At 45.6% G+C, this 23,120-nt stretch overlaps 1 protein-coding gene across 1 annotated transcript in view; it reads left to right on the plus strand.

The window, feature by feature from the left end:
- The window catches only part of LOC121876751, a 73,219-nt gene that overhangs the window by 2,996 nt on the left and 47,103 nt on the right, over window positions 1-23,120 (plus strand). Inside the window, exon 2 of the mRNA XM_042382122.1 lies at window positions 4,894-4,957. Coding sequence (XP_042238056.1) covers window positions 4,894-4,957 — 64 coding nt within the window. The remainder of the gene's footprint in view (window positions 1-4,893; window positions 4,958-23,120) is intronic.

Below are 23,120 nucleotides of genomic sequence, written 5' to 3' on the forward strand. Positions count from 1 at the left end.
GTGTGTGTGTGTGTGTGTGTGTGTGTGTGTGTGTGTGTGTGTGTGTGTGTGTGTGTGTGTATGTGTGGCTATTCCCACCCATGTGTAGTGGGTCACAGTCTATCTAGTAGAAAGTGACAGTAAATTGCTAAGATAACAAGTAGAGAGAGAGGAGAATATAACACACTTCTCCATCTGTCTTCTCTCTATGTTAGAGGAGAGAGGCCAACGACCCACTGTTTGTTCAAGCTTACCCACAATTTTTTACCTTTCCCTCTCCTCCTCGCTCCCCTTCTCTCTCCCCTCCCTTCCCTCCTTCCGTCTCTCTTCCCCCTCCTTCCTCTCAATCTCCCCTTACTTTTCTCCATATTCAACACCTTTTCTCCCCTGCCCCTCCCTTTCCTCTCCCTCTCTCCCTCTCCCCCTCTCCCCCTCTCTCCCTCTCTCCCATCTCCTCTCTCCTCTCCCTCTCCCCTCTCCCCTCTCCCTCTCCCTCCTGTATGGTTGGTTAGCTGAAGTAAGATTGTTTTCATTATTGAAGCTTAAAAGGCGTCCCTCTAGTGGATGGTTGGATGGATGGTTGGTGGATGGTTGGATGGATGGTTGGGTGGATGGTTGGATGGATGGTTGGGTGGATGGTTTGGCAGATGGATGGTTGGATGGATGGTTGGGTGAATGGTTTGGTAGATGGATGGATGGTTGGGTGGATGGTTTGGTAGATGGATGGATGGTTGGGTGGATGGTTGGGTGGATGGTTTGGCAGATGGATGGTTGGATGGATGGTTGGTGGATGGTTTGGAAGATGGATGGTTGGATGGATGGTTTGAATGGTTTGGTAGATGGATGGATGGTTAGATGGTTGGGTGGATGGTTTGGTAGATGGATGGTTGGATGGTTTGGCGTGGATGGTTGGATGGATGGTTGGGTGGATGGTTTGGTGGATGGATGGTTGGATGGTTTGGCAGATGGATGGTGGTTGGGTTGGATGGTTGGGTTGGATGGTTTGGTAGATGGATGGATGGTTGGTGGATGGTTTGGTGGATGGATGGTTGGGTGGATGGTTGGGTGGATGCGTGGGTGTTGGATGGATAGATAATTTTTATGGATGAGATGAATGAAAAAATTATAATAAAAATATAGTTATTATTATTATTAAAATTGTTATAATTTTTATTTTATTATTAATATTATTACCATTATTATTATTATTATTATTATTATTATTATTATTATTATTATTATTATTATTATTGGTATTATTATTATTATTATTATTATTATTATTTTATTATTATTATTTTTACCATTATTATTATTATTATTATTATTATTATTATTATTATTATTAATTATTATTATTATTACTTATTATTATTATTATTATTATTATTATTATTATTATTACTATTATTATTATTATTATTATTATTATTATTATTATTATTTTTACCATTATTATTATTATTATTATTATTATTATTATTATTATTATTATTATTATTATTATTGGATGAATTACAAATCAGTTGGTGCACCTCGCTAGCTGGTAATGATGGCAGGAAGAATATTTCCAAAGAAAAAAGTGAAGGAAAAATGAAGGAAAAAGGGAAAGAGGAAGGAAGAAAAAAGTCAATATTGCTCCTACGCCAGACACCTCGTTATCCCTAACAAGGTGCCGGGCGCTGGAAAAACGTCTCGTCCGGCAGAATGGATTACGTTCACAATTCCCAACACGGGCAGGAAAATATGTCTGGCATTTGAGTGCTTCTAGTCGTTTGGTTTTGGTTATGGCGTCTCGCTGCTCGCCTCCCCAACTCTCTATATTTACATTTTACTCTTTCTTACGAGGGATTTAAATGTTTGCCGGGGATTTAGACGTTACGCGGAGGATACCAACGCTTCCCAACCTGTCCGACTTTTTCTCCCGTAAATTTGCTCTCACTCTCTCGGGGGGGAATTTTCCTTCTTGCCTATTACAGATTTTTGTTCGCCAACGCCACAATTTGTATCTGAAATTGGTTAGTTTGTTTGTGTAAGGTTTTTGGTGTGGAGGAGTCTGAGGGTGTTTGTGTTTACATGGCTTTTGTTTATGTTTCTGGCCCGACCAATAGAAAAACGAGGCTTCGTTTATATGTCTGACCAATAGGAATCTTGCTTTAAGAGAAGGTTGTTTCTTATTGGTTTATTTGATCTTGTTTTTACTTATGGCATTGCTAAGTAATGTTTGTTTTATTTCTCTAGTGAATATTTTTACTTATAAATCTGTTGAATGTTTTTGGGTTATTGGTTATTTACAAATTGATGACGTAAGATAGTTGATGACGTGAGATAGTTGATGACGTAAGATACTGATGACATAAGACACTCGATGACGTAAGATAATTGATGACGTAAGATAGTTGATGACGTAAGATAGTTGATGACCAATGTTGTGGCGATGAGAGAAAGGAATAGAGATTGATGGGATATATTTTATAGACAATGACAATGGAACAGTTGGGGTAGAGGTGAGGTGAGGTGAGTGGAAGTGAGTCGAGATTCATCCACCCACCTACCTACCCACCCACCCTCCACCCACCAAGCCTCACCACCTCCCACCCACCCAGACCCCTCCCACCCCCTACCCACCCCACCCTCTACCTCCTACCCCCCACCCAACACCCCCAGTCGGTGTCTCTCACCAACACTGTATAATGTGGTGTCATCGTGTTCTGTTAAGCATCGGTATGTTGAAGGTGACTCTTTAGTGTGAAAATGTGGTTGTGTGTGTGGGGTGGGTGGGTGGGGAGAGAGGAGAATGAGGGGTGGGAGAGGGTCACATAATCCGATAGAAATCCTAATCTTTTACTAATCTGAATCTGAGGCTGGGCAGATTTTAGTGGTGTTGTTTTTTTTGGTTTTGTTGTGTAAGACTCTAGGCGGTGGTCGATGACGCTGTGTGTGTGTGTGTGTGTGTGTGTGTGTGTGTGTGTGTGTGTGTGTGTGTTTGGCTGTTTCTTCTTTAAAATTTGGACAGAAACTCCTCTCCCTCCTCCTCTTTCCCTCCTCCTTCTTCCTCCTTCCTCCTTCTCCTCCTTCTTCCCTCCTTCTCCTTTTCCCTCCTCCTTCTCCCCTCCCTCCCTCTCCTCCCCTCCTTAGAGTGACCTGAGAACCTACCACCTGACAATGGCACTAAAGAGAGAGAGAGAGAAAGAGAGGAGAGGAGAGAGAGAGAGAGAGAGAGAGAGAGAACGTGCAACATGCCACCCTACCCCTTCCTTATATTAATTAAAGTGGTTCGTTGTTATATATAGAAAGGAGAAATCAATGTCAGGCCATGTTCCTTATATATCCCATCTATAACACCTGTATCTCATATAACAAGTCCCCTCTCCTCCCCTCCCCTCCTCCTCCCCTCCCCTCACCTCCCCCATATATGAACCAATTTAATATAGGAATATGATTATTTGTTGTTTTATAATTTTATCCCTCCCTCCCCTCCCCTCCCTCTCTCCCTCCCCTCCCCTCCCCTCTCCCTCCCCTTCCTTATCGGTGTTATTATTTATATAATTCTATAGTGTTATATAATATGTGTGTGTTTGTCGTATATTATGTAACTTCTTCTTACTTTCTGTGGTATAATGGGAAGTTATTTTCTTTTTCTCTTGTGTACGGTAGTTATGTACCGGATATATAATCAGACGGTAATCTCTCTCTCCTCTCTCCTCTCTCTCTCTCTCTCTCTCTCTCTCTCTCTCTCTCTCTCTTTTCTCTCTCTCTCTCTCTCTCTCTCTCTGTTGTCGTCTGTCTCTCATTTCTTTCATCACCTTCCTTCCTCTCCCCTCTCACCTCCCATCCTCTCCTCTCCCTCCTCCAATACCTCTCCTTACCCCCTACCCCTCCTCCACTAGTGAGGTAAACACCCCTAACTATCACCTTCCTCCTTTCTTGTCCCTTCCTTCCCCCTTTCCTTCCTTCCTTCAGCTGAGAGAGAGAGAGAGAGAGAGAGAGAGAGAGAGAGAGAGAGGAGAGAGAGAGAGAGAGAGAGAGAGAGAGAACTTCAATTAGCCCAGACCCCCAAACTATTTCTCTGCTATTTCACCTGTGTGTGTGTGTGTGTGTGTGTGTGTGTGTGTGTGTGTGTGTGTGTGTGTGTGTGTGTGTGTGTGTGTGTGTGTGTGTGTGTGTGTGTGTGTGTGTGTGTGTGTGTGTGTGTGTGTGTGTGTGTGTGTGTGTGTGTGTGTGTGTGTGTGTGTGTGTGTGTGTGTGTGTGTGTGTGTGTGTGTGTGTGTGTGTGTGTGTGTGTGTGTGTGTGTGTGTGTTTTGGTCTGAATCTGGTTTGGAGGGAGGAAGGAGGAGGAGGTTAGGTTAGGGGTTTGGTTAGGTTAGGTTAGGTTGGGATTATTTATTTATAAACAATAAGCACTCGGCCTCTTTACACATACTATACATACATACATATACACATACATACATACATATATGAAATTATCTGCACATGTGAGAGAGAGACAGAGAGGTTATCTCCCCTCCTTCAACCCTATAAACCTCTATTCTCCTTTTTACCTTTCTCTCCCCGTTGTTCAGCGTTCCGGCTCCGTGATCAACAAACCGGTTCTCTTTACAGTAACCGGTTGCCAGACACCCAGCACTCAAGTACTACAACCGCGTCCACTAACCGGTTCCTCTCTCTCTCTCTCTCTCTCCTCTCTCTATCTCCCTCTCTCTCTCTCTCTCTCTCTCTCTCTCTCTCTCTCTCTCTCTCTCTCTCTCTCTCTCTCTCCTTCTACCACACATCACTTAACCGGTTCCTCTCTCTCCTCTCTCTCTGTGTCTCTCTATCCGGCTACCGCGTCATAACCGGTTCTCTCTCTCTCTCCTGTGTCTCTCTATCCGTACCACATCCTTAACCGGTTTCCCTTCTCTATCCGGCAGGGCATTCGTGTTCCCGTCAATGTATCCTGCTACTGCTGGCTGCCTACTCCTATGCTACACACAAGTAAGTCAAAGTCCATCAGGTTTTGTAGTTTTAAGTCCAAAGTATTTTATTCTTCAAGTCTAGCCCTTCAGGTCAAGTCCAACTCTCCTACACATCAAGTCTATTGTTTGAAGTCCATGGTGTATAAAAGTCAATACAGTAAGTCCAAGTGTTTTATATTCAAGTCCATAAGTCCTTAGTCCTTCGAGTCCAAAGTCCAACTCTCCTATACACATTAAGTCCGTTGTTTGAAGTCCATGGTGTATAAAGTCCAATAAGGTAAGTCCAAGTGTTTTATATTCAAGTCCATAAGTCCTTAGTCCTTCGAGTCCAAAGTCCAACTCTCTATACATCAAGTCTTTTGTTTGAAGTCCATTGTATAAAGTCCAATACAGTAAGTCCAAGTGTTTTATATTCAAGTCCATAAGTCCTTAGTCCTTCGAGTCCAAAGTCCAACTCTCCTATACACATCAAGTCCGTTGTTTGAAGTCCATGGTGTATAAAAGTCCAATACGGTAAGTCCAAGTGTTTTATATTCAAGTCCATAAGTCCTTAGTCCTTCGAGTCCAAAGTCCAACTCTCCTATACACATCAAGTCCGTTGTTTGAAGTCCATGGTATATAAAAGTCCAATAAGGTAAGTCCAAGTGTTTTATATTCAAGTCCATAAGTCCTTAGTCCTTCGAGTCCAAAGTCCAACTCTCCTATACACATCAAGTCCGTTGTTTGAAGTCCATGGTATATAAAAGTCCAATACGGTAAGTCCAAGTGTTTTATATTCAATAGCTTGAGTCAGTCAGATAGATACGTCGTCACATCATTAGTTACGAGAATTATTGTTTTTTTTACTTACGATAATTTAAGACCCAAGAGGTTAGTTAGGGACAGTGATCTTAATATAGAGAGAGACGGAGGTGTTTCTTTGTGAGAAGGGGATGAGTGAGGGAGTTCTCATTAAGGCCGTGTAGAGTCTTTGTGAGAGAGTTTTGTGGAAAGAGAAATATTGGAGAAATTTTGTCTTTTTCTTCTTATTATTGTTCATATTATCCTTTTTGTCTCTATGTATAGTGTATTATGTATAGTGTATTATGTATAGTTTATTTTAACACTACCTCTCTAACGTCAATCCCCCCTCCCCCCCCCTCTTCCCGATCGAACCTGTGGCCTGCGTGTGAGGCAAGAATGTTGTTACCCACCGAGCCAATGCATCGCCTGTCTTAAAATAACTAACTACCCTGTTACATCATTACTACTTAACTACATACATACATACATACATACATATTGTACACACACACACACACACATAATTATTTTCGAAGGCACAGTTGCCGTTGCCAAATATTATGAGGGTCTTGTAATATTTTCAAATAGACTTTATATAAAGATTTTGCATAATTTTTTGTAATCTACAAATTGACACTAATTGTTTTTCAACAAAAATTGTTCCCGTGTGAAGCCCAATTATGCTGATGAGATCATTTTCATAATTGCTTTTATTAAATAATTATTATAATCTCTGGCCCATATTGTTGTGTCAGGCTGTGTGTGCTCTTGTTGTTGTTGTTGTTGTTCCTTCATCTTCATCACAACTTAATTTGTTTTTTGGGGGACAACTAACAAAGACAACAACAACAACAACAACAACAATAATAATAATAATAATAATAATAATAATAATAATAATAACTAATAATAATAATAATAATAATAATAATAATAATAATAATAATAATAATAATAATAAACCCTGCATTGCTATATAAATAAAACGTCAAATCATACTTCCTAAGGCAGTGTGTGTGTGTGTGTGTGTGTGTGTGTGTGTGTGTGTGTGTGTGTGTGTGTGTGTGTGTGTGTGTGTGTGTGCCAATCACTCCTAAAATGAAAGAAAGTTGATGGTGTTTTTTTTGTCTCACTTATGTTTTAATAATTTTTCCGCAAACAAGGTGATGCCTTTTATGACCTTGACCTTTGACCTTTGACCTATGAACCATAAGAGACCTCGGGTGTTATCATGGTCAATACACACAGCAACTTTGACCATTTAAAGTCTATCCGTTCGTGAGTTAATCTGCGGATATCCCAACAGTGACTTTACCCTCTCAACAGTGACTATGGCGGCACTGTTCGACCTACTCACGTGTCCTCCAGCAGTGAGTATTAGTAGTAGACGTATACTACTGGCCTCTAATTAACCTCCACATGGCTTTTAAACCTCCAGGAGTGACAGTAAAGGTGGAGATATGACACATTAAATAGCACCCAGTGTTTGACAGTCTCACAGTCTGATGTTCTTGTCATGTACTGGTTATCTGACTGGTGGATGGTGGTGGATTGACTGGTTGACTGACTTATTAGTGAACTGGTGCTGAGTTATGGACTGCTTGATTGGCATTTACACACACACACACACACACACACACACACACACACACACACACACACACACACACACACACCACACACACACACACACACACACACACACACACACACACACACCTCCAGCTGCCAGCCGTGTGAGGGGTGCCTGGAAAGTGGGGGCAGCGGACAGAGGGGGTGCCGGGGAGGTAGTGAGGGGGAGGGCGGAACGGGGGGGGTGCCATCTAGGGTTGGCACTGTGCCAGACATCTAAGCCTACCTCCCACCGTGGCTCTCTCTCCCTGCTCCAGCCTCTAGCCAGTCATCCCACAACACTCAGCTCAATGCTCGTCTCGTGTTAAAACATCCCTGAGATTAGGATCACCTGGGGAGCTTAGTTAAGTGTTTGTGCTGTAAGATCACGTCTTTGTCTCTCTCTATATTTGTGAGATCAGGTTCACTTGCTTAGCTCAGTTGTCTCAGTATTAAACATTAAGATCATGCCTTTGTCTCAGTGTGTGTGTGTGTGTGTGTGTGTGTGTGTGTGTGTGTGTGTGAGATTAGGACATAATCTCAATATTATAACTGGGATCATTTTAAGTGTGTCCCTTGACGGTCTGAGACTAGGATCACTCTCAGCTGCATTAATCTCACTTGGCATTGTGTAAGACCTCGTGTGTGTGTGTGTGTGTGTGTGTGTGTGTGTGTGTGTGGTCCATGACCTCCCCAGTCTTCTTGGGGGGGGGAGGTCAAGGTCACTTCCTTCAGTGCTTATTCCCCTACCCCTCTCTCTCTCTCTCTATATATATTTGTATTCACTGTATCACAATTTACTGGATAAACCGGGACTAAATCTCGCTTTAAATATATCTTGTCTTTCATGTGAGATAATTGTAAGAGAGTGAATCATAAAGTCTGAGAAAAATGAGAAATTGGGGAGAAATAAATGAGAATAGTGACGTGAATATTAATGAGACGATGATAATAATGATGATGATGATAATAATGATGATGATGATGATAATAATAATAGGAAGGTCAGAATTGTACAATAACAGGATGGCCTACAATAACAGGTGGACAATAACAGAGTGGCCACAATAACAGGGTGGCCACAATAACAGGATGGCCTCACTATCAGGATGGCCACAATAACAGAGTGGCCACAATAACAGAGTGGCCACAATAACAGGATGGCCACAATAACAGAGTGGCCACAATAATGATCGGCCACTCTCAACCATTTCATTTTGTGGAAATTGGAAATGAACTTTTAATTTTCGTTATTCAGTCAATTAAAACTTTGTCGTGGTTGTGGGGGGTGTGGGAGGGCGGGGGGGCGTGGTTAGGGAGGAGGAGGCAGGGGTGCAGGGGGCGTGGCGTGGCGAGGCAGGGAGGGGGTGGGTGTAGGGGGAGGAAAAGTGGGTGTTAGTACAGAGCTTTTCCCAGTACCCTCCTCCCCCCCTCCCCTCCCCCTCCACCCCCTACCCTCCCCCGGGCCTAATTTATTTTATTATCACTATGCTATTAACTATTGTATTTACCTGTTGTATTGTGGTCTATTATTATTGTATAAATGTATTGTTGTGTTGTGGTAAATGGTTCAAATCAGGCGTATTTGTGAAATGTTTAGGCGTATTGTGAAATGTTTAGGCGTATTTGTGAAATGTTTAGGCGTATTGTGAAATGTCACCTCATTCCCAACCCCCAGGTAACCTAGGTATAACACACACACACACACACACACACACACACACACACACACACACACACACACACACACACTACACACTGGTCTTTATAACGTAAATGGTGTTGCGTGATACAAAATCTGGCAGAAAAGTCGAGTCAGGAGCCATTTGGGGAGGGAGAGGAGGTAAGGGAGGAGGGAAGGGGGTGTTATATGTCAGCCTACCTTCCTCCTCCCTCCCTTCCTCCCTCCCTCTCCCTCCTCTGCTTGCGTGATGGAGGAGGGAAAGGGGGAGGAGGTTGGGAGGGTTATGGTAGTGGGTGGATGGGGGGGTGTGTGGTTAAAGGTCATTGTGGTTTAGCTGTTCATACATACATACATACATACATACATACATACATACATACATACATACATGACTACGAGGTCTGAGGTGAAGGGTTAAGTCATCGTACTCAAGGGGTTAAGTCATCATACTCTAAGGGTTAAGTCATTGTACTCAAGGGGTTAAGTCATCATACTCTAAGGGTTAAGTCATCGTACTCAAGGGGTTAAGTCATCATACTCTAAGGGTTAAATCATCGTACTCAAGGGTTAAGTCATCATACTCTAAGGGTTAAATCATCGTATCAAGGGGTTAAGTCATCATACTCTAAGGGTTAAATTATCGTACTCATTATACTTCGAACGTCATGAAACTGTGTGTGTGTGTGTGTGTGTGTGTGTGTGTGTTGTGTGTGGTACAGAATGGGTGAGTGGGTGGGTTTTAGGATTTAGAAAGGCATGTCGAAGTGGGCGGCTGGGTGGGGTGGGTGGGTGGGTTGGGTGGGTTGGTGGGTGGGTGGTGGATGGGTGGGTTTTAGAGAGCCGGGATGCGTGGGATGGAGTGTAATAGGGATCGGTGGGCGGGGTGTGGGCAGGGTTATGGATGGGTGGATGGGTCGGTGGGTGTAAGAATAGTCGGGTAGGTTTGGGTGGGCTGGGTGACTAACCGGGTGGGCGGGTAGGTGGGTTAGATCTGGGAGGTTGGGTCTGGTCTGGGTGGGGCAGGGTGGGTGGGGTGGGCGGGGTGGGTGTAGAGTTTGGTTGGAGTAGATCAATACCAACCCAGGTCAGCTTCTCTCCAGTGCTGATTGTGGACCCCCCTCTCTCTCTCTCCTTCCCCTCCCATTCCCCCCATCCTTCCCTCTCTTGCTCCTTCTTCCCCTCCTCCTTCCCACCTTTCCCACCATTCTTCTCACTCTTCCTCCCCTTCCTTCTTCCTTATCTTCCCTCCCTCTTCTTCTCCCTCCTTCTCCCTTCTTTCCTCTTTCCCTCTTCCTTCCACTTCCCCCCCTTGTCTCACCTTGCGCACACACACACACACACACACACACACACTCCTCATGTGTATATGTGTGCGTGTTTAGGTAATACATGGTTTTGGATATGCACGCAGGCACTTGGGTTTGTTGAGTGTGTGTGTGTGTGTGTGTGTGTGTGTGTGTGTGTGTGTGTGTGTGTGTGTGTGTGTGTGGATGTTAAAGTGAACATTAAAATTTTCAAGTTCTGTTTAGTCTGCCTCCCTCCCCCCTCCCCTCACCTCACCCCCTCCCCCTCCCTCCTCACCCCAGGAAGGTAAGGAAATAAATAAATAAAGGAACATCTGGCTGTAAAGTGCATTTTATTGTTAAGTAATGTTACACCCTGTCCAGGTTATTGTGCAGTAAAGTATTCAATAAAGTGAGCTAATATATTGTCTTTATTTATTCACTATATTGACGTTATCATTTGTTGTGTGTGTGTGTGTGCACCTGACGTTACAGTTGAGGAAGTGAAAGTGATCAAGTACAGTGTCGGCTGTGGTGTCTCCTTAGGTTAGGTTACTTTAATTCACTATAAGTCACTGTAACTCAATAGAACTAAATGTAAGTCACTTCATGTCATTAAAAGACAGTACACTTTGTCACCATAAGTCACTATAAGTCACCATAAGCCACCATAAGTCACCATAAGCCACCATAAACCACCATAAGTCACCATAGACACACCAAGAGTCACCATAGGCACACCATAAGTCACCATAGGCACACCATAAGTCACCATAAGTCGCCATAAACCACCAAAATCATCATAAGTCACCATAGTCTTTCCATAAGTCACCTTAAGCCACCATCAGTCACCATAAACCATCATAAGCCATTATAAGTCACCATAGGCCACCATAAGTCACCATAGACACACCACAAGTCACCATAAAGCACCATAAGTCACCATAAAGAAACATAAATCACCATAAATCACTATATATCACCATAAGTCACTATAAGTCACAATAAACCACCATAAGACCGTAAATCACCATAAGTCACCATAAGTCACAATAAGCCACCATAAGTCACCATAAATCACCATAAATCACCATAAATCACCATAAGTCACCATAAATCACCATAAGTCAGGTTCAGCTTTAGTGTCGAATGAATCTCTGAGTTGAGGGAAAAATTACAGAGGTTATTTAACCTGAGTAAATACATGCCTGTGTATACATAGTGTACCCAGTGTATGTATCATGTATGTGTGTTCCCTTATGTGCTGTGTATGTATCTTGTATGTATGCTCCCTTATATGCTGTGTGTGTATGTGTTATGTATGTATGTATGTAAGTAAGTAGGTAAGTATGTATCTATGTATGTATATATATGTAAGGGGTAGATTAAGAGTTATCTGTACAAGAGAGAGAGAGAGAGAGAGAGAGAGAGAGAGAGACAAAAAAGAGAAAGAGAGAGAAAGAAAGAAAGAGAGAGAGAGAGAGAAAGAGAGGGAAAGGCGTAAATTGGATGGCCACTTTTTAACACTATCGTAATTAGTCTCTTAAAGGTGGCGGCTGAGACGGTGACAATAGTGATGGTGATAATGGTGATGGTGATAATGGTGATGGTGATAATGGTGATGGTGATAATGGTGATGGTGATAATGGTGATGGTGATAATGGTGATGGTGATAATGGTGATGGTGATAATGGTGATGGTGATAATGGTGATGGTGATAATGGTGATGGTGATGGTGATGGTGATAATGGTGATGGTGATAATGGTGATGGTGATAATGGTGATGGTGATAATTGATGGTGATAATAATGATGGTAGAGTAATGATGATGGTGATAATGGTGATGGTGATGATAGTGATGGTGATAATAGTGATGGTGATAATGGTGATGGTGATAATATTGATGGTGATAATGGTGATGGTGATAATGGTGATGGTGATAATGTGATGGTGATAATGGTGATGGTGATAATGGTGATAGTGATAATGGTGATGAGTGATAATGGTGATAGTGATAATGGTGATGGTGATAATGGTGATGTAAGTGATAATGGTGATATGGTGATAATGGTGATGGTGATAATGGTGATGGTGATAATAATGATGGTGATAATGGTGATGGTGATGGTGATGGTGATGATAGTGATGGTGATAATAGTGATGGTGATAATGGTGATGGTGATAATATTGATGGTGATAATGGTGATGGTGATAATGGTGATGGTGATAATAGTGATGGTGATAATGGTGATGGTGATAATGGTGATGGTGACAATAGTGATGATGATAATAGTGATGGTGATAATGGTGATGGTGATAATGGTGATGGTGATAAAGTACAGTACAGGTATAGTGTTGACCTGAGATATTCCCAACTGTTGCGACACCCCCCTCCCCTCCTTCCTCCCCCTCCTTCCCCCCTCCTTCCTCCACCTCCTCCTTCCTCCCCTTCCCTCAACCTTCCCCACTCACATCCCCTCCCCTCCACCCCCCTCTTTGCATGACGCCACCCGCAGTCCACCACAACAAATCCGCTATGAGAGAGAGAGAGAGAGAGAGAGAGAGAGAGAGAGAGAGAGAGAGAGAGATACTGTACTATTTGAGTTAGAGAGTTAGAGAGAGAGAGAGTTAGAGAGAGAGAGAGAGAGAGGTCAGGTGTATTAACCCTCGCCACAGGTAGGTGGGGGTCGCTCTACCTGCTTAATGAGAGAGTGGCGGCGTGAGCACCTGTCGATGTATGTCTGTCTGTCACGGCAGTGTAATAATAATAATAATACTAATAATAATAATTAACGGTTTATTGAAAAAAATTCTGCAGCCCAAAGGCTGAAAATATACATTGGACATAAATTGCTTATTACATACATTGGTGGTTTAACAAAAGCCTTCATTAGAGAAAGGTAAAGGAACATACAGATTAATGTAGGTGTTGAACAGCAAACACGTAGTGTAGTAACTCCCTCCCAGATGGTGTTAGGAGGAACTCACGTGGTGTAGTAATTTGCGGTTTATTGAAGAGCTTGGCAGCCAGAAAAGGAACACAGATAATGTAGGTGTTGAACAGCAAACACGCAGTGTAGTAACCTCCCAGATGGTGTTAGGAGGAACTCACGTGGTGTAGTGGAAGTTCCCCAGAGATGGTGTTATGGGGACTCACGGTGTAGTAACTAGCGGTTTATTGAAAAGAGCTTGGCAGCCAGAAGGCTGAAAATATACAGTTACATATTTGGGGAAATGGGTTTCGAATACAAATAATATACAAGTAAATATGGGTGATACAAATAAGATATATATAATAATCCAGGTGGGGAAAAAGCCAAACTACAGTCTGGCTTCCCAACATAGTGATAAAGCAAGAAAAGTTTTACTGGGAGTGAATACACTGTGGTTTATTACAAGTTATTACAATTTTACAATGGTTGGGACTGGCTGTTCTTATATGACTGCCTCGTGCACGTATGGGCTGGATGCGGTTGTGTGCCTGAACAGCAATTCTCGGGCTAGGATCCTAGGTGTAGTAGGAGCCGGTGTCGAGGATGGTGTAGAAGCCTACCAAATTTGCAGATGAGTCGTGGTGATGGTCAGTGAGAGTCGAAAGGGTCAGTGTGTTGAGCGGCTTGACATGTGGAGTAGGAAGGAGAGAATAATCTTGCATGCCCACCCTTTTTCAGCGTTGTGTGTGGCATTTAGGAGTGAAGACCAGGTGTGGGAGGCATAGGTGAGCTTTGGGAAGTATGAATGTTGTGTAAACACTGGTGAGCTTCGGGTGCAGGAACCTGGGTGGACTTGAGTCGGCGAGGAGGTGGAGACGGAAACTGGAGGATTTGACAACTTCACTGACGTGTGGTTTCCACCTAGTTTGTTGTCTATGGTGATGCCGAGGAGCTTGTGAATTTGGCACAACCTGGAGTGGTCGGACCTAGAGTACGGAAGGAGTGTGGGACAATGTCGGAGGAGAAAGGTTGATGTGCATAACCATGGTCTTGGCATGGTTGATGCAGACATGGTTGTTGGTGGCCCAGTTTTGGAGACTCTAACAAATCTTGAAGGGCGGCATAGTTGGGAGCAGAATTGTTGACGCTGTGATCCCAATGGTGAGTCGTTTCCATTGGGGATATTTCTAGCTTAGCAGGGTTTCCAGGGCGTCATTGATGAGCATGGGCGAAGCACAGAGGGTCCATTTTGGTGCCTTTGGGGACGTGCCACAGGTGAGTGACTGAAAGGTGGAGACAGCCCTCGGAAGCGTAAGCAGCTTAAGGTCGGTCACTGAGGAAGCTCAGTTAGTGTATAAGATTCTCCTAGCTCAGAAAGGTCAATAGCTTTGTTGATGATTATATTGGTGGTCGACCAGGTCGAAAACGTTTTAGTGAAATCAATGAAGGCGACAGCTACAGACGTTTTTCGTTTCGAGATGGCGGTGAAGAGCGTAATCGAGAAAGTTTCGACACATTGTGCAGAGTGTGGAGGAAGCTTTGTGTTGCCAAATTGTTGAGGGCTCCATGACCCTGCAATATCAGCATAAGCCCAGTCGAACACAAAACTTTCACAGATTAGGCTGGGTATTGGGGTGATTGCAACAGGTCGCAGCTGATTTAAGGATTGTGGGCTGGTTGACTGAGCACCGGTGATGAAGACAGAGGTCTTCCAGTCAGCTGGGCATCTGGCTTGACTGAGAGAAGCATTGATGATGGAGCATAGGGTTTAGGCAAGCCTGGGGAGTAATCCCTTGAAGAGTTTCTATTGCAAGTCAATGGGGGTGGTAGAGTTGCCACCTGAAGCCCAGCGTTTGTTACTTCAGCAAAATTCTTCCACTAAGCCGTGGGGAAGGGGGGCCGGAAAGCAGGGAGAGGATGCCGCCGGGGAGCACGGCATATAGTAGCGAAATGGTTATTTGTTTGCTCAGCTGCGTCAACATTAGTGGAGATGGCTGGTGAAGGGGAGGGGTATTCCGTATTGTTTAGTCCACAGAGTTCTTAAGCCATCGCTCATAGACTGATGTTATTCGTTTGGTGGTGTTGTAATTTGCCAGCAGGGACCCTTGCGTGTGTATTTCATGGATGACCCGGGTTATGAAGGGACCTGTATTGATGTTGAGATGAAAAGGCCTTGCCTCTGCTGCATAAAGTTCTTTGATCCGAGTGGTGTGATTCGGCAAAGTCGGCTGGTGAACGACGGACTCTCGGGAAGGAAGTGCGGTGAGCCTTCGCGGGTGGTGTTGGTTAATTTTTATCCATTTGGTTTCTAAACATCCAGCCGCCAAGTACTTTCCAGTCCAGGATGAAGAAACCATCCACTGCCCCAAGAGTGCTTACACTGCAGAGTCAGTAATCGGCCTGTAGGTCTTGATGTAGGGTCTCTGTACTTGGAGTGGGCAGCCGGGGACCAGAGCACTGATATGCGTAAAAGGCTACAATCTGATAGAGTAGCTGTAATGAGTGTGTGGTTGGTACCGGTCCACTAAGCCGATGATAAGGCCGGCGCGGCTTGACCGTGTGTGGGAAGGTCACAACTTGTGATAGTGATAGCTGGTCCCGGATATCAGTGGTATCAATTTCACCAAAATCCTCATAATACTTAACTTCTGGCACAGGGTACCCAACTTGAGGTACTGAGGTGGTAATGGTACGCATTTGATAAGAGGTTCAGGGTGAGCGAGGCGGATGGTATGCCACACAGATTATGATGATGGAAGCAGGTGGCGCGAGGGCTGGTAAGCACAACAACACGTACCCATAAGTAATGCTTCCACATCTGCCGGACTTGAACATCCAGGCGATGTATGAGGTCATCTTGGACAGAAGAGGGCGCCCACAGCCTATGTGAACGAAGGTGATGAAAGAGTTGATATCCTCAATATGACACACGTTTCAGGCACAATTTGGTTAAGCCTCGGCGCGGTAAAACGACGTCGCGTGCCGTGACCTGATCAGGCTGCCAGCTCGTCGAATCCCATAGCTAGAAGGATGCTGAAGCAGCAGTAGAGACGGGGAGATCATAATGGCATATCCGTGGAACTTCAGTGTGTGTGTGTGTGTGTGTGTGTGTGTGTGTGTGTGTGTGTGTGTTTAGGCTTTTCTTTTCACAGGAGAGAGAGAGAGAGAGAGAGAGAGAGAGAGAGAGAGAGAGAGAGAGAGAGAGAGAGAGAGAGTACAATACCATCACCAACATCAGTATATAGAAGACTCATTAATTAGAAGAGAAAGGGGAGAAAAGACTCAAAGAGAAGGGGAGATGAGGGGGAGAGGGGAGGAGAGGGGAGGGCAGGATATAGAGAAACTTAGAGAGAGAAGGAGGGAGAGAAATAACAGGGAAGGAAGGAGGGGGAGGAGGTGGGGAGGAGGGGAAGTATAAGAATGACCAGAGATGGGGGAGAAGGAGGGGAGGGGGGAGGAGGTGAAGGGGCAAAGCAAGGAGGGGAGGGGGAAGATAAGGTGGAGAGGAGGAGAAGGGGAGCTTCAGGAGAGTAAGAGGAGGGGGAGGGAGAAGACAAGATGAGACGAGGAGGAGAAGGAGGATTAGGGGGAGGGGGAAGGAGGGGGAAGGAGGAGGAAGGAGGGGAAGGAACATCAAACGCTTCCAAGTTAAAGAGACATAAATGAGTTTTTAAATTTCTTTCTTTCTTTTTTCTTTTTTTCTTACTTTCTTTCTTTTTTCTTTTCACACACCAAGTTACATAAACATCATAATTACAATATACCCAGACTGACGAACGCACGGACGGACGGACACGTTTTATGTATTACGAGGTTGTTAGTGAAACGTGATGGCATGTGTCCGTAGAGTTATGAGAGAGAGAGAGAGAGAGAGAGAGAGAGAGACACAATATCACCACTACGAACGATCATTATCACCAGACATCTCTCTCCACACTCCATATACAACGCAGTCAATATTACCTACGCCAGACGCAGGTTCGCCAGGTGTTCTAATGCTCACCCTGGCGGTAGGTTAGGTTAAGTGAGCGAGGGTCTACAGTACACAAAGCAGGTGATGTATGGAGGTTGGCTATTGGCCAGCTTTGAGAATCGATAGCCAATAGGAGGTCAGCTTTTTACTCTTTGTTTACGCGTGAGGGCTAAATATAGTGTGATATATTAATGTAGGCCTAATATATCAATAAACATATCAATATAGGCCTAATATATCAATAAACATATCAATATAGGCCTAATATATCAATAAACATATCAATATAGGCCTAATATATCAATAAACATATCAATATAGGCCTAATATATCAATAAACATATCAATATAGGCCTAATATATCAATAAACATATCAATATAGGCCTAATATATCACAAAACATATCAATATAGGCCTAATATATCAATAAACATATCAATATAGGCTAATATATCAATAAACATATCAATATGGGCTAATATATCAATAAACATATCAATATAGGTCTAATATATCAATAAACATATCAATATAGGCCTAATATATCAATAAACATATCCAATATAGGCCTAATATATCAATAAACATATCAATATAGGCCTAATATATCAATAAACATGTCAATATAGGCCTAATATATCAATAAACATATCAATATAGGCCTAATATATCATGAAACATATCAATAGGCCTAATATATCAATAAACATATCAATATAGGTCTAATATATCAATAAACATATCAATATAGGCCTAATATATCAATAAATATATCAATATAGGCCTAATATATCAATAAAACATATCAATATAGGCCTAATATATCAATAAACATATCAATATAGGCCTAATATATCAATAAACATATCAATATAAGCCTAATATATCAATAAACATATCAATATAGGCCTAATATATCAATAAACATGTCAATATAGGCCTAATATATCAATAAACATATCAATATAGGCCTAATATATCAATAAACATATCAATATAGGCCTAATATATCAATAAACATATCAATATAGATCTAATATATCAATAAACATATCAATATAGGTATAATATATCAATAACATATCAATATAGGCCTAATATATCAATAAACATATCAATATAGGCCTAATATATCAATAATATATCAATATAGGCAATATATCAACAAACATATCAATATAGGCTAAATATCAATAACATATCAATATAGGCCTAATATATCAATAAACATATCAATATAGGCCTAATATATCAATAAACATATCAATATAGGCCTAATATATCAATAAACATATCAATATAGGCCTAATATATCAATAACATATCAATATAGGCCTAATATAAGAGAATATAGACCTAATTTATCCTATTATAAACAGTATATCATCAGAATATATCAATTTATATCATGCCAGTTGTGGGAGATAATATGTCATGATAGAAAATTATATTATAAAAGGTGGGTTAGGTTAGGTTAGGTTAGGTTACAGTGTTATATTGCAGTGATTCGTTTATATCAATGGTGTGTTGTTGTGTGTGTGTGTGTGTGTGTGTGTGTGTGTGTGTGTGTGTGTGTGTGTGTGTCTGTCTGTCTGTCTGTCTGTCTGTCTGTTTTCTTTTCATTCTGTCTATCTGTCTCCAGTTTGACTCTCTCTTTATTAACTTGAGTCAATCATTAAGTAAGTAGATTGACTTACTATACCTTGAAATACCTGAGGTCGTGGACCTCGCGTGACTTACGACAATTCTACTTAATTCCTTTAAACTTTTACCACAAATAGAGAATTAAGGGATACTTATGTCGTTTGTAAGTATATTAAGTGATGTTTATAAGTGTGTGTGTGTGTGTGTGTGTTTATAAGTGTGTGTGTGTGTGTGTGTGTGTGTGTGTGTGTGTGATGATTAATCTCTTGATGTTTGTGGTGGGGTAGGGGTGTGGTGGTGTGGGTGTGGGTGTGGTGGTGTGGGTGTAGGGTGTGGTGGTGTGGGTGTAGGGTGTGGTGGTGTGAGTGTAGGGGTGTGGTGGTGTGGGTGTGGGGTGTGGTGGTGTGGGTGTGGGGTGTGGTGGTGTGGGTGTGGGGTGTGGTGTGGTGTGGGTGTGGGGTGTGGTTGTGTGGGTGTGGGGTGTGGTGGTGTGGGTGTGGGGTGTGGTGGTGTGGGGTGGGGTGTGGTGGTGTGGGTGTGGGGTGTGGTGGTGTGGGGTGGGGTGTGGTGTGGTGTGGGTGAAGGGTTGGTGTGGTGTGGGTGTGGGGTTGGTGGTGTGGGTGTGAGGGGTGTGGTGGTGTGGGTGTAGGGTGTGGTGGTGTGGGTGTGGGGTGTGGTGGTGTGGGTGTGGTGGTGTGGTGTAGGGTGTGGTGGTGTGGGTGTGGGGTGTGGTGGTGTGGGTGTGGGGTGGTGGTGTGGGTGGGGTGTGGTGGTGTGGGTGTGGGGTGGTGGTGTGGGTGGGGGTTGTGGTGTGGTGTGGGTGTGGGGTGTGGTGGTGTGGGTGTGGTGTGGTGGTGTGGGTGTGTAGGTGTGGTGGTGTGGGGGGTGGGGGTGTGGTGGTGTGGGTGTGGGGTGTGGTGGTGTGGGTGTGGGGTGTGGTGGTGTGGGTGTGAGGTGGTGGTGTGGGTGTGCGGTGTGGTGGTGTGGGGGTGGGGTGTGGTGGTGTGGGTGTGAGGGTGTGGTGGTGTGGGTGTAGGGTGTGGTGGTGTGGGTGTAGGGTGTGGTGGTGTGGGTGTGGGGTGTGGTGGTGTGGGTGCAGGGGTGTGGTGGTGTGGGTGGGGGTGTGGTGGTGTGGGTGTGCGGTGTGGTGGTGTGGGGTGGGGTGTGGTGGTGTGGGGTGGGGTGTGGTGGTGTGGTGGGGTGTGGTGGTGTGGGTGAGGAGTGGTGGTGTGGGGGATGGGGTGTGGTGGTGTGGGTGGGGGTGTGGTGGTGTGGGTGTAGGGGTGTGGTGGTTTGGGTGTAGGGTGTGGTGGTGTGGGTGTAGGGTGTGGTGGTGTGGGTGTAGGGGTGTGGTGGTGTGGGGTAGGGTGTGGTGGTGTGGGTGTAGGGGGTGTGGTGGTGTGGGGTGGGGTGTGGTGGTGTGGGGTGGGGTGTGGTGGTGTGGGTGTGGGGTGTGGTGTGGTGTGGGGTGGGGTGTGGTGGTGTGGGGTGTGGGGTGTGTGGTGGTGTGTGGGGGTTGGGGTGTGGTGGTGTGGGTGTAAGACGTGGTGGTGTGGTTGTAAGACGTGGTGGTGTGGGTGTAAGACGTGGTGTTGTGGGTGGGTGTGGTGGTGTGGGTGTAAGACGTGGTGGTGTGGGTGAAGGTGGTGGCGTGGGTGTAAGACGTGGTGTGTGGGTGTAAGACGTGGTGGTGTGGGTGTAAGACGTGGTGTTGTGGGTGTAGACGTGGTGGTGTGGGTGTAAGACGTGGTGGTGTGGGTGTAGGTGTGGTGGCGTGGGTGTAGAACGTGGTGGTGTGGGTGTAAGACGTGGTGGTGTGGGTGTAGACGTGGTGTTGTGGATGTAAGACTGGTGGTGTGGGTGTAAGACGTGGTGGTGTGGGTGTAAGACGTGGTGGTGTGGGTGTAAGACGTGGTGGTGTGGGTGTAAGACGTGGTGGCGTGGGAGGGGCGCGCGTGTCCACCATGCCCAGCTAGGCGCGCCTCGCTTTAAAGCTGTTGTGTTCCCCACAACCACCAGGCGTGTTTGGGGGGGAGTTACTTCCTTCTACTAGCTCTACTACTATCACTATTAATACAAACTACTACTATTACTACTAGCACACTACTACTACTAGAACGGCAGAGTACCACCATTCTATCTCTCCTTCCTCAAATCCTGCATCCTCCCTCCTCCCCCTTCTGCAGTTGCACAGTGGCTGGGTGGTGCAGTAGTCATAGCGGCAGCAGGACCACCAGGTTTCGCATCCCCCTCTCCCCTCCCCATCCTCCCCCTTCCCTTTCCCCCTGTCCCTAAGAGGATCCTCTTTAACTTTGGGCTAGTGAGAACATGACCCTTCCCCCCCTCCCTTCCTTCCTTCCCCTCCCTCACCCCTCCTCACCCCTCCCTCACCCCTCCCCTCCCCCCTTCTCTCCCTGTGTGTTGTTGTCATTGTTGTAGTGTTTGTTTGTTTATGTTGTGTACCTGTGTCAACTGTCTCCATCTACCCCTTCTCCTACTTACCTGGCTCATCTACCGACCCGTGGGGAGGGGGTGTGTGATGGGGAGGGTGTGTGATGGGGGAGGGGGTGTGTGGGGAGGGTGTGTGATGGGAAAGGGGTGTGGTGATGGGAGGGGTGTGGTGATGGGGAAGGGGTGTGGTGATGGGGGGGGGTGTGGTGATGGGGAGGGGTGGTGATGGGGAAGGGGTGTGGTGATGGGAGGGTGTGGTGATGGGGAAGGGTGTGGTGATGGGGAGGGTTTGTGGGAGGGGGTGTGGTGATGGGGAAGGGTGTGTGGTGATGGGAGGTGTGGTGATGGGAAGGGGTGTGGTGATGGGGAGGGGTGTGGTGATGGGGGAGGGTGTGGTGATGGGGAGGGTGTGGTGATGGGGAAGGGGTGTGGTGATGGGGAGGGTGTGGTGATGCGGAGGGGGTGGTGATGGGGGAGGGTTTGGTGATGGGGAGGGGTGTGGTGATGGGGAGAGGGGTGTGGTGATGCGGAGGGTGTGGTGATGGGGAGGGGGTGTGGTGATGCGGAGGGGGTGTGGTGATGGGGAAGGGGTGTGGTGATGGGGAGGGTGTGGTGATGAGGAGGAGTGTGGTGATGGGGAAGGGGTGTAGTGGGGAGGGTGTGGTGATGGGGAAGGGGTGTGTGGTGATGGGAGGGGGTGTGGTGATGGGGAGGGAGAGTGTGGTGATGGGGAAGGGTGTGGTGGGGAGGGGGTGTGTGGTGATGGGGAGGGAGGTGTGGTGATGGGGAAGGGGTGTGGTGATGGGGAGGGTGTGGTGATGGGGAGAGAGAGTGTGGTGATGGGGAGGGGGTGGTGAGGGGTGTGGTGATGGGGAGGGTGTGGTGATGGGGAGGGGTGTGGTGATGGGGGAAGGGGTGTGGAGATGGGGAGGGTGTGGTGGAGGAGATGTGGTGATGGAGGGTGTGGTGATGGGGAGGAGAGTGTGGTGATGGGGAGGGAGTGTGGTGATGGGAAGGGTGTGGTGTGGGGAGGGTGTGGTGATGGGGAGGTGTGGTGATGGGGGAGGGTGTGGTGATGGGGAGGTGGTGTGGTGATGGGGGGTGTGGTGATGGGGAGGGGTGTGGTGATGGGAGGAGGTGTGGTGATGGGGGAGGGTGTGGTGATGGGGAGGGTGTGGTGATGGAGAGGGGTGTGGTGATGGGGAGGGTGTGGTGATGGGGAGGGTGTGGTGATGGGGAAGGGTGTGGTGATGGGGAGGTGTGGTGGGGAGGAGGCATTGAGGTGTTATTTACCTGGCTATAAGGGAGGAGGGTCCCTTAGTCCTATAGGGAACTCTCGCCCTCCTTTACATCAACCAGCCCTTTTGAATAGTGGAGCCCAGGAGGGGTGAGGGAGGTGAGGAGAGGGGTAGGGAGAGGGTGAGAGGGAGGGTAGGGAGGGTGGTGGGTGAAAGGAGGAGGGGCGGGGGAGGTTGTACTGGAGACAGTACCCCGCAGGCTGTGTGTGTGTGTGTGTGTGTGTGTGTGTGTGTGTGTGTGTGTGTGTGTGTCATACTATCTCTTGAAGGCGTTCTCTATGCTGTCTCTCTCAACCTCCAGTAAGTGTCTCTCACCCTCTACTGTCTCTCACCGCTACTGTCTCTAACCTCTACTGTCTCTCACCCTCTACTGTCTCTCACCCTCTACTGTCTCTCACCCTCTACTGTCTCTTCTACTGTCTCTCACCCTCTACTGTCTCACCCTCTACTGTCTCTCACCCCTCTACTGTCTCACCCTCTACTGTCTCTCACTCTCTACTGTCTCTCACTCTCTACTGTCT

Source organism: Homarus americanus, unplaced genomic scaffold, assembly GCF_018991925.1.
Source record: "Homarus americanus isolate GMGI-L3 unplaced genomic scaffold, GMGI_Hamer_2.0 scaffold50281, whole genome shotgun sequence".
Taxonomy (NCBI): Eukaryota; Metazoa; Arthropoda; class Malacostraca; order Decapoda; family Nephropidae; genus Homarus; species Homarus americanus.